The 12,111-nt window shown below is 31.7% G+C and overlaps 1 protein-coding gene across 3 annotated transcripts in view; it reads right to left on the bottom strand.

The window, feature by feature from the left end:
- Positions 1-625: 625 nt before the first annotated feature.
- rnf212 (ring finger protein 212) overlaps positions 626-12,111 on the bottom strand; it is a 38,435-nt gene continuing 26,949 nt past the window's right edge. For 2 of the 3 annotated variants that reach the window (XM_088630883.1, XM_088630877.1), the window contains 5 exons: positions 11,281-11,344; positions 10,203-10,245; positions 8,169-8,226; positions 6,302-6,374; positions 626-4,444 (listed from right to left, as the gene is read on the bottom strand). In XM_088630883.1, coding sequence (XP_088487009.1) covers positions 4,051-4,444; positions 6,302-6,374; positions 8,169-8,226; positions 10,203-10,245; positions 11,281-11,344 — 632 coding nt within the window. In that variant the 3' untranslated portion in view covers positions 626-4,050. The remainder of the gene's footprint in view (positions 4,445-6,301; positions 6,375-8,168; positions 8,227-10,202; positions 10,246-11,280; positions 11,345-12,111) is intronic. The other variant, XM_088630890.1, reaches the window with a different exon arrangement.

Below are 12,111 nucleotides of genomic sequence, written 5' to 3' on the forward strand. Positions count from 1 at the left end.
AAATCTGTTTCGTGCAGAGGTCAATGCTCTTTTTCTCGTGCCTCATCATTACCAAATGACTGAAAGGCATGTTTCCATGTCTTTAATAATTAATATCTCTTCTTTGGTTTATTAAGATTTGACTATGTTCCAACAGGTTACCCTCAAGAAATCCTCATCTAAAATGAAGCCCATTGCGCAAACACATATCACATGTAAATAAACCCAACTCCCCAGGTGGGGCTGCACAGTTGGTTTTAATTTTAGGTTGGAATTAGTCAGCCAGGGCTTTCTTGACCCCATTGAAGCAGCAACACCTGCAGCCCTGTGGTGACATCTGTGAAGGATGCACCTCTTCACCAGTTGGCACCACAGCTCCTGTACATTGCTGTCATTTACATGGAGGAGCCTGTCTGCATTGTTATTTTCCTCCTGTGGGTACAGGGTCATGTGGGCCAAGTCATGAACATGTTTGACCATTCCAAATGGGGTGGGTGTAAAATAATCAAATAACCTTGGTAATACTGCATGTAATGTTGGAGAAATAATATATATTCTCTACTACAAAAGCTATTGAAGTGCTGTATTTCAATAGTGTCTTCAAAGTACATACACAAAGTAGGTGGTTTTCACAAGGGAAATACAATTCTTATAAATACACAACTTTATTTTAGTTATCCATTTAAGCCCCATAAGATTTACAAATTAAAAATGTCAAGACATTCATGTCTTCCATTTCATCAAGACGGAATAAACAGGAATATGCCTTAAACCCTTAACAATAAACTGTCTCTATGAAACATGCATTTGTTGTCTTCAAAATGTTTTTCAAGGTAACTGAACAGTGGGCTTTTTAAGAACAAATAATATTTTAACTAAAAATCATGTTTTATGACAATAACAGATTGACAAAAATGTGTATGAGACTTTTCCATGTAATCTTTATTACACTTGACAAAAAGAAACAGACTTCCACTAATAATGTTTTTTTTGTCCTAATCTTCATCCTGCAGTTGACTCACAACACTCACCGTGTACAAAATATTAAACAAAGCCCCTTACTACAACTTCAGATCCGATGTATAGGAAATATAAACTGTTCATAAGCATTTACTACATAACTATGTCACTGGACTGGAACGTTGAAACCATCAGCTAGAATGTAGCTGGAACAGCTTAAAAATAACACAGAAATGTTCACTTTTGGGCTGTTAAAAGATATACTAGCCAGATCTCCATTTTCTTTTCACTTTCATGACATTTTTTTTAGAGTAGCCTTCCAGAAATACATTATGTTACTGCTGTTTCAAATAAATAAAAATTGGTAAGAAAATAAGTCTGTCTTTTAACGTCTCTTCTCGATCTAGCCAAATCTGAACATGTTCTTCAGGGACACAAACATCTGCAATCTGCGTGAAATGATGCATTAAAAAGTCTGAAATAAATCCAATTTTAATCTCTATAAATATGAAGTGTTCTCTAAGAGTATCCAATAGAGATTTCAGTAATGATCATCATTTTATAAGCCATATAGTGTATTATTGAAAATTGTATTTTCTCTGCATAAGAATTTAAATATTTAAATAAAAACTACAAAGAATTGAATTGCACCGATTTCTCCTTTAGATGGGCACGTTATGCTTTTGGGAAAATAACTAGCCCTGTTGAATATTTCCTACTAAAATTATTTAAACATTTTTTTTAAAAGAATTACTTTGCTCCTGAACCCACTCCACAAACCCCCATAAGCATCATTAAAATTCCAGGCAGAGATTGTCCATACTGCTCTTCATTAATAATTTAATTAATACCTTTCTTTGGTTTAAAACTCCAGTTAGGGGTTAAAAAAAACCTGAAACCAGTCTTAAGTTTCACGATGCTGTGTTTTCATAAAAAACTATACCACAATAAAAATAAGAGATTGTTGTTATAACTAAATATATAACTTTTTCTTTCAGTACCTTCTTAATCTTTCAGTAAAGCTGTATTTAAAATTATTCAGACATGGAATTCATCAGTAGTTTCTTTAGTACGCTAGAACTACACTAATTGCAAAATCTGACACTTTTTAAGGATACACATCAACAAGTCTCTCTCCTGTATCACTCTTGCCTGTCGTGTACGGTTGCCCACAGGAAGCTAGCAATTGCAGCAGCTGCAAGCTCTCCTAAGACCCCGTTTCTCCTGGCTCCACTGCTTTAGCCTGAATAGCTGGAAATTGCTTCCATATAAGCTGTTCGCCCAACCGACAATAAAAGGACACAAAAGAGTCCAGCTTGTAAATCAGAGCAGCCCCATGTACTTTGGTATATAATATGTCCAGGTTTATGGACTCTTTGCATTATGAAGTTATCCAACCCCCCTTTAAAAACTAGTTAAATACATTTCACTGTTACACAGACCATATGCATATGGTTTTATATATCCATTTCATGTTCAGGTATATATTTCCTCAAATGCGGTTCCTTACATCCTTTCAAAATTTGGTGAATTGAAATTTCAGAGGTATTTTCAAAAAACAATTTGCCTTTTTAAAAAATGCAACTTTTTTCCTCATGTTATGAAGGAAGGCTTTTATTAAAGCCTAACACTGAAAAACAGACTTCAATGATATTTCCTAATGGTCAAAAATATAATCCAAACTTCCAAATCAAGAATTGATATTAAGTAAATATATTGAAGCTGAATATACTGTTTGTACAGGATAAAACACAAATTTAATTACTGAATTTGTATGTGATATGTTATACATACCTGTACCACCTATAAACTACCTAAAGCACTGTAATTCTCAGTTATATTTAAATTTCACAATACAAACTTCTCTCATTCCCCTACAGTTTTCTTAAACTATGCAAAACATCCATAGTAGCTTGGCAGGTATATTAGTTCAATTAGGTAGCTGCATCAGCATGCACAGGCTGCAAAGGAACACGTTAAAGGTTTATTCCATGCTGAAAAGAGAAGAAAGGAAACACCTAAGAAGGCTCCACAGCCGAAACGTTGTGTTTACTTTCTTCTCTTTTCAGCAGGGAATAAACCTTGTTCCTTTGCAGGTATTATGTTAGGATTTATTGCAGAGGTTAACAGTGACCTCTGGTGCAGTTACAGCAAATTACAGACAGTGACGGGACTGGATAGTTACTCCCTACAGTATGTGGTTCACATAGCAATGATCAGTTTTGTTTTGGTACTATATTGCATTTTGGTACAATGCATAATATTATGTGTATTTCCAAATTAATTACATCTTTTTTGGAAACAGTATTTGGAATGGTCAATATTTTGTAAGCCTATACTAATTAAACATGAAATTAAGAAGATCATTTAGAGAGAATAACGTTTTGATTCACAAGAGAAAACTTGATTTATTGTGATGCACAAATTAATACAAAGTTGTGCTTGAAAAAATACATTATAATGAATTTACTTATTGCATCTGTGTATTTAATTGTTCCCAGGTTGACAATTTAAATACAGTTTCTACCTGCTGAATTGCAGAATTAATCTAGTCTGAGAAAACAATGACCTGAAAAAGACTCAAATCCTTTATTCAGATACTGTATATTGTTGACTGTGGTGTTTTTAAATTAACCTTCATTACTGTTTTTTACACCTTTTGTTCTGAAGGAGTTAGAAAATACATATGAAATTAAAACTTTAATATGATTAAGCAAGTTCCACCAGAAAACCAATCTTTGTTTTTCCTTAAAAACTCAATGTACCAAAAACAAAGTTTATTTTAAGGTGAGTCAAGTCTGAATTAATAAAAGATATTAAAGGAACTACTTACCTGAAAATGCGTAAATAAACAAAGGGGTTACTTGCACTGTCTTCCCTATTTTTTATGAATTAAAAAAAATAATTTCAGGTATACTGTAGCACTCATGTATTAGACGCACACCTACTGGATACATTTCAGAAACAGCCACTTGAATATTGCCATGTATACTTGTGGACACTTCACTGAGAATACCAGGACAAACAGAAAATTTTACGATAATCCTCTGTCAACATGTTAATATGTTTACCTCTTTGCCTAGTTAAGAAGAGATAATCCTCCAGTGACATTCATTTGGCTTGGTTACCATGCAGAAGACCATGGATGCTGAAGGGTTCCCTTACAGACACCAGGGAGGACAGTGAAGAATAGACAGGTTCTTGTCTTCTAAAGCTTGAGCCATTCCATGTCTCCTCGGTTCTGTATATCTGAGAAGACAATCCTCTCCGACGGAAATCTTGTGATGATGTCATCATGTTTGTAAGTGCACTGCCCGGACGGAATTCTTTTGATGATGTCATCTTGTTCGTAAGTGCACTGCCCGGCTTGAATTCTTGTGATGATGTCATCTTGTTCATAAGTGCACTGCCTGGCCGGAATTCTTGTGATGATGTCATGGTGTTCGAAAGTGCACTGCCAGGCCGGAATTCTTGCAATGACGTCATCGTGTTTGAATGTTTCCTACTTGGAACACAAAAAAGAATACAAAACGATGTGTTAGATAACTATTCTAGGGTACACCACAAGCACAATTGGTATTTCATAATATAAAATGATACATAACTTTACATAACACTTCCTAATTCCATTAATTTCCATTAAGTATTTCATTGTACTTTCTACAGTACATAATAAAAAGAAAAAAATGAAGGAAAAGCATACCTTAAAGGCATATTGTGAAAATGGTCATGGTATTATATAAATAGTATTAGTAGACACTCTTTTTATACTATAATAATATTAATTTAACAATATGTTTATTTATTTATTTTATTTGTAAATTTTATTTAAATGTACAAGTTCCACTATACACAGTTGTATTTATTTTTCACATTCCTGACATATACTGGTGATAACAGAACACAGGACCTGAAGTATGGACAGATAAGTTAAAAAAAAAAATTAAAAGTCTTTAATTTGCCTGAAAGAATGGGAATGCTTCATATTAAGATATATGCACATTCTTGCAAGGTTACTTTACAGCAAGAACCTGAACTGAATTAGAAATTGTAACGCAGAACTGACAAATGTTTTATTTACAGACAATGGACTATTTACATGGTATGGTTTATTACTACTCAGAACGGCTACAAGGCTGAAAATTCTGAAATATTAAGTTAAAGGGGTCCATCAAAAGCAACAATTTTGTTAGCAAATTATCTTGGCAGTAAGTATGGTGTATTTCTTATGTTCTTTATAACATTATTAACCATAATTAAAGTGCCATTAAATAATTACTGCACCAACATTTATCAGGCAAAAGTTTGTTTTTAAACTAATTATATGGAGCATTTAATTGATTTCATCAAAACATTTAGGCCTAATAATTGCTACTAATATTTAATTTGCTGCCTGCCACAAAAGATTTATTATACTAAATTTTTTTCAGCTGACAGTTTTTTTAAAGGTAACCTACATTAAAAACAGTGAATTAAAAAATCAGTAATATAGTTAATACAATAATTCACCATAAAATAATAATATTATTTTCAAAAACAACTAAAATAATTTCAAAATAACAATGTTTTAGAATTAAACTGGTGATTTTACAAAAACAAATCCCAGGTTGATTCTAAAGGGGAAACCTATATTAACATTAGCTTTTTCTACATTAAGCAAGTAAAATTAATTAACAGGTCTTTTACACTTCACACAATAAAGGATCTAAACTTTTATTGGTGTCAGTACTCTAAGCACATGTCAAGTTTACTTTTTTCCAAGTGCGAGGTCCTTGAAAAAAAAAAAGAACAATTTGTTTTGTCATTTCAAAAAGCTGACCTAAGAAAATGTTAATGTTTCTCCACCAACATATTCTACTGTATATAGATGAACTATATGATCTGTAAATATAGATAAGTTCAATAATTTTACAATGCTTACATAGCATACAATAATTTATTAACACATTTAAACTTTACCCTTGGTTTAAGCTGTATAATAACATAGTATATGTATAATAATTAGTTTATGTCTCTGATTTCTTAGCCACTATCACTTGATTTAACTTAGATTATACTTGTTATGCTTGGATGGTGTTACCACAAAATCCTTTTGCGAAAAATATTTCAGAAATTTCATAGTATGTAATACACAGTCAGGCATGAAATACGTACAAAAATAATTATCAATTAGGTAAATTTTAATAAAATTGTGGAGATAAAAAAATAGCTAGTCGCACTAGCTACAATTAAATTATAAAGACAATTACATAAGAATATCAGCAATGTTTGTAAAAGAATATGTTCATGATTTTTTTAAACAATAAAGACAAAATTAAAGAGGAATGCCATAAGAGGAACATCATAAGATATGTGAAATTACCTGACAGGTACAGTTCGAGAGGAGCGATTTGCCACCAAACAGCTCTGACTAGTAACCCTGTGGGGGATAGCACCTACACAACAAACAATTCAGCATTAAAATTACACTCTACGGTATCTTTTTAATATTCATAAGTAGGAGCAAAAAACGAATGCTTATAATGTCACTGGTGCTATTGAAATATGATCATTCAGATGTGAAATCTTAATTTCTGCAGATACTATATTACTTCTTATAACATATAGAGACCAAAAGTGTTTTTTTTAATCAGCCCTTCATGCATCAAGTTACAGTTCTATATATGAGATTTACTGCAAGAGAGAGGAGGCTGTCTGGAAAAAAAAAACAGCTTGTCTGGCTACTATGTTTTAAATGGGCCAAAAAGTTCAAGTAGTTTCCTGAAGTATCCTATTGATTAAAATATTTATAATTAATTTTAACCAAATTATATTAAGTACTGTACATTCCATACCAAACATTTTAAAGACTGGCATTAATAAAATGTCATAAAACACTATTCAATAAAAGCTGCATGGATTTTTTCTACGCTGCCAACTCAGAAATCTTTTCTTCTGAGTGCTGCTTTGTTTCAGAACATGCTTAATTCAATATGTTTCCAAAACAATAATCCACTGCTTTATACACATACTGTACAAAGTTTATGCCATAAATACTGCATCTGAATGCTGCTTCAATCAACAATGTAGTCAACAGGTTCTGTAATCTTTAACACATAAAACATGACACAGCAGACAACCATTTTGACCGAAACCTCCATACGTTTGGAATTTAAAACATGTCCCTCAAAAGAAGCACAATTAATTTTAAAAGTAGTAAGACACTTACATTTTGTATAAGTTTGGACTGGTGTTTGATCAAATTTGATAGAACGTATAGCAGCTTCAAACCACTAAATACTAAACTGCAAAATTAACAAGTCTGAATCTTTACAGATACAAATCATTGTCTTCGTCCCAACAATAAAGATATCTAACATTTTTTTTTACACAAGAATAACTTGACTGTAGCTATTTTCAATAGATTTCTTTTAACATTCTGGCAAAATAATCATTAAATGTCTAAAATTAAGGAGAAATATGGGTTGCAGAATTTAAAATCAGGATTAAAGCTTTAGTTTTTTCAAGACCATATGAAACTTATTTGTGCTCTTAGAATAAGAAATAGTACTAGCAGCTTATTAGCTGCTGTAAATTATTTTACAGGTGAAACCACATTTACTGCAGTACTATTATTAGTAGTATTTTCTTTTTGAAAGTGCATCAGTGCTTCACAAGGGTAGAGACTGTTTTGGTATACCAAGCAATAATTCATTAATATTCATGCAAAATCTAAATATACATGTGTTCTTTACCACTTTTTACCATCAAAGTAGCAAAATATCTTACGTGGATATGCAAACAGTTACTCTCTCAATGATAAATAATTCTATTAATTTTGCTTAAATGCAAAACAGAATGCCGGATACAACTGAGGATACTTAATTTGGAAAGAAATTAATCACTATGAAGCTTTTCCAAGTAACTGTCCAATGAATGTTTTATGATGTTAAGAAGATCAACAAAAAAATCTAACTAGACTTCAAGTAAACGACTTGATTTAAATAACTTTCATTTTAATTGCTTTAACTAAAAATCTTATGTTAGTAATTCAAAATTAGATTTATAATTTTCTTTGAATTAAAAAAAATATTTGCTGGTCAAGACTCACTATTTCAGTAAATAATAAAGGATAACAATATTTATAGTATACAAAAATAAAAATAAAAAACAGCACAACATTTCTCACATCTTTTACAAACGTGCTTTTGAAATATTAATAATTCATACTCTAAATGTCACCAACTTACCCATATGCCCGTCCTGGGGTGGACTTATTAATGAAATCCTACTTGATGACATCTCGGGCTGTTGTCAATGGTAAAACAATATAAAAAAGATAAAAATTGTAATGATGATTTATTTGATGAATGTGTTTACATATAATTCAAACTAACAAAAAACGATTGGAGTTTCTGAAATAATGGAATAAAACTTCTTTAACATCAGACTTTAACAAATCCTTCTGAGATGCAGTCTCAAACAATAATTCAGCAATTTTAGAACTCAGGGGACAGTACCTCCAAAGCAGATCCATTACAGACAAGTAAAGAGCTTCTTTTCACATGTGGTTTATGTTTTCAGACAAATATGTTTTTTGTTTAAGGTAATGGATAAGATATTTTATTCCAATAGCTGATGTGATGAAAAAGGTAAATGCCTTGGACGTGTATCAAGGATTAAAAACACATGTAAACATTAAATTAAACTGCTAGGGCATGCACATCTCTGTTTGAACCTAGCAAGTCATTACGTCGAAAGTAACATTTCACACTACTTCAGATTTTTTAACAGAGCACCTGCCTCGAGACAACTATAAAAATGTCTATATCCTCTTTTGCCTTTATAAATACATAAAGTCTTTCATGATGACAGAGTTATGATGATGTTGATGATCTCATCAAAAAGCTAGCTGGTTTCAAGTATTGCAAATCAGAGACAGTAAAGAACACATTTGTACATTAGACTGTAAGCTGCTTGAAAAAGAAAAAAAGGTTTGTGTTATTTAGTGACTATTTGCTGTTTTGTGTTTAGAGTGTTGAATGTCTAGTTTAAGATGATACATCCCACACATACAACGCTTAAAATTATTCTCATGCCAACTGAATTTCGCATGTTGTTACAGGTGATTGCCTGTGATCTATAAAAACATATATCCATATCCTTGTTAGCCTACTGTACTATGGATAAGAGCAACAATCCAGCATATATGTAAAATGATAGTGGGTGACAGATCAGCCAGATGGTTATTTCTTTAGCCAGCTGTTTAAAAACATCTTTCATCAGACATGACCAAGAGTGGAGATTAAAAGGGAATATTGTCTGCAGACTACTTATTAATAAACCACAAAAAACCACTTAAGAAGGTTTATAAGTACAAGGCACATCAGATTGCATCTGTATTGATTTATACTTTCATTTTGTATATAAACACAGGCAATTTGATCCTGTTATAATGTAACAGAATGGGTCTCACTCAACAGAAAACAGGAGATGCTAATAAATACAGCAATCCATGCGTAACAAAAACTACTAAAAAGCATTTAACAATGTTTTTCCTTAATACTAAAATGTGCTCCCATAACTTATCTTATCCGCATACAGTATGTACCTCCTGACTGGCTACACACCTTGATCAAAACAAGAGTAAACCGCATGCTAATCACACAGATCTAATGTATAATCTCTCCGGTAAAAAATATCTTTGAAAAGGCAAAAACATAAGATTTCTTTAATCTGGCACATTAATGAATGTACTTTGTAACAGAACAATTTTTAAATTAATTTCCCTTATTCTAGAAAAGAATACCTTATTCTAGAAATAAACACTCAGTTCTCTGTTCACAAATGTAGTAATAAACACTACTAGGAGGTTATATAGCTGTCTTCATATGCCAGGTTCATATAATCACATATGCCAGGTTCTATCAAAAATCTGAAATAAGTGTTCATCTTTATTGGTAAAGCTATAACTAATGCTGGTGCATGATGTATCACAGCAAACATTGATGCATCATTTCACTCATCTACTCTTACCTGGGTCCCAAACTGGCCAGATATATGATAGACCACTAGAACCATAAAATATTATACATACAATTGGCTCCAAAAAAGAGCAGCTATAGTTCTTTTATGTTTGAGATGCAGTATTAAAACATTTTATTTTGAAATGTTGTGTAGAATATACTAAAGAGTTACATGTACATATTTTTAAATACGGTAGGTATTGTAATACTGCTATAATAAAAAATAATGAGGTGAACACCATAATTTATGAGGCATACTTTTTTAAATTGTTTCTGGACATCCACATCCATTGGTTCAGACCTGGGGAAAGATAAAGAATCAATATTATGCATCATTTGGAGCCTCAATGTGGTTCAGCATATACCATAGGAAATACAAAAAGCCTGTATTCAGATTGTATAATTGTATTATGTAAATGTGTATTATAATTATGTATTTTGTATGTGTAACATGTATTCAAGACATGTGATTATTCTTTAAATTAGGTAAAAATATACAGTAGAAACAGTAGTATCTCTACTGAGTATTCAAGTAAAATTCACGACTACTAAGTAAGCCTTGTTTAAACATCAGACTGAAATTCAGTAGTCGAACAGTTGGTAGCACAGAGTATGTGCAGAAACATGAACCCAGGAAATAATGCTTATATTAAAGGATCTCCTTTCTCTTCTGGAATCGTGTGTATTTTGGAGCAAGAGCTGAAAAAGTCATCTAGGGAGTTGTACAGTAAAAAGCAGGAGACTTCTACATCGCCTCTAATGACTTTACTCTAAACACAACTTGGTGGTCTGTAATTTGTCAAGCAGTGATCATTGTAGGAGCATTAATTCTTTGCAATTAAGAATTTTCTTTTGCCAATAAACCACTTTGTTGCTCAATTTTTTACATATTGGTATAATTAGTCTGCCCAAAATGTAGGATATTTTGTGATCAAAAGTACTTTTCAAACTCTATATGGCTTTTTAGACATATATGATTAATGTTTCAGAACCTCATTTAGTGTCAAGGCAGGAGAGTGTAATTTAGTATTTTAAAAATAAAGTCACAATTTGAAACTTTTTATACTTGAAAACAGTTTCAAATTTCTCTGCCTTCACCCTTTTGCCACATTTATTACAGCAGGTCTGTGAATTTTACCTCCTGCAAAATACAAGATAAAGATAATCATGAAAAATATTACTGTATTTAAGCCTTAAAATGGGAACTGTTTGATTTTTAGACACAAAAGAAACATTGGTTCTGTAAAATATTACAAACTGTATCTTCAAATTGACAAATCATATTTGACATATATTTTATAATTAATAAGCTTTAAAATCTAAGTAGCCTGCTTACATGGTTGTTGGTGATGGTTGTGAGCATTTCTGCAAACCAAATGGTATCTGCTTCCATGAAGATGCTACAAAACACAAAAAGCAATGAAGAGTGATTTTGACAGATAAAACTAAAGGTTTACTTGTAAGGTGTATAACATATAATTGTCTCTAAAAATGATACAAATCATTCAATAACCTGAAATGAACTTAAGGGAACTAAATTAAAGTATTTTAGATAACTCTTCTAAACACATTCTTGCTAACATAACAAAAAATAAGTCTCTTTAGAATTGCAAAGTTAAACAGCGCAAACGTCAGTTGGTTGTGTGTAAGTAACACGTTCAAAGCAGAAGATGTTCAGCATGTGAAGTGATAAGGCCCTTTTTAAATGTGCATTTATCGGAAATTGACTGAATGCAGAATTAACTAGTGTTAACACCATCACCAAAACAATTATTATTGTGTCATTATAAAAGCTACGGAAATGTATTATTTGTATTTCAAAGCACATCTTCAAATTCCTCCAATTTGATTTCCACTAGTTTCACAACAACAGATAATCAGACTTTGCATGTGTTCAACAATCAGTAAAGACAAAATCAAAACATTCAATAAAAACTTTACAAAGCAGTACAAATCAAATGTTTAACGTTTGCCAATTCTTACCACAACATTATGATAATGAAACAGATAGGGTATTATTAATCAGGCAATAGAAACAACAGACTAGACTATACTCTTTTATAAAGGTGTTGTTTTAATTGTAATTGTGCCAACATTTACGTAAATACAATGAGTAGATCTAATTTACATTAGAAAAAGATGTTAAGCTGAAAAAGATACTGCAGTT

This window comes from Lepisosteus platostomus, chromosome 1 (assembly GCF_059453375.1).
Source record: "Lepisosteus platostomus isolate fLepPlt1 chromosome 1, fLepPlt1.hap1, whole genome shotgun sequence".
Classification (NCBI taxonomy): Eukaryota; Metazoa; Chordata; class Actinopteri; order Semionotiformes; family Lepisosteidae; genus Lepisosteus; species Lepisosteus platostomus.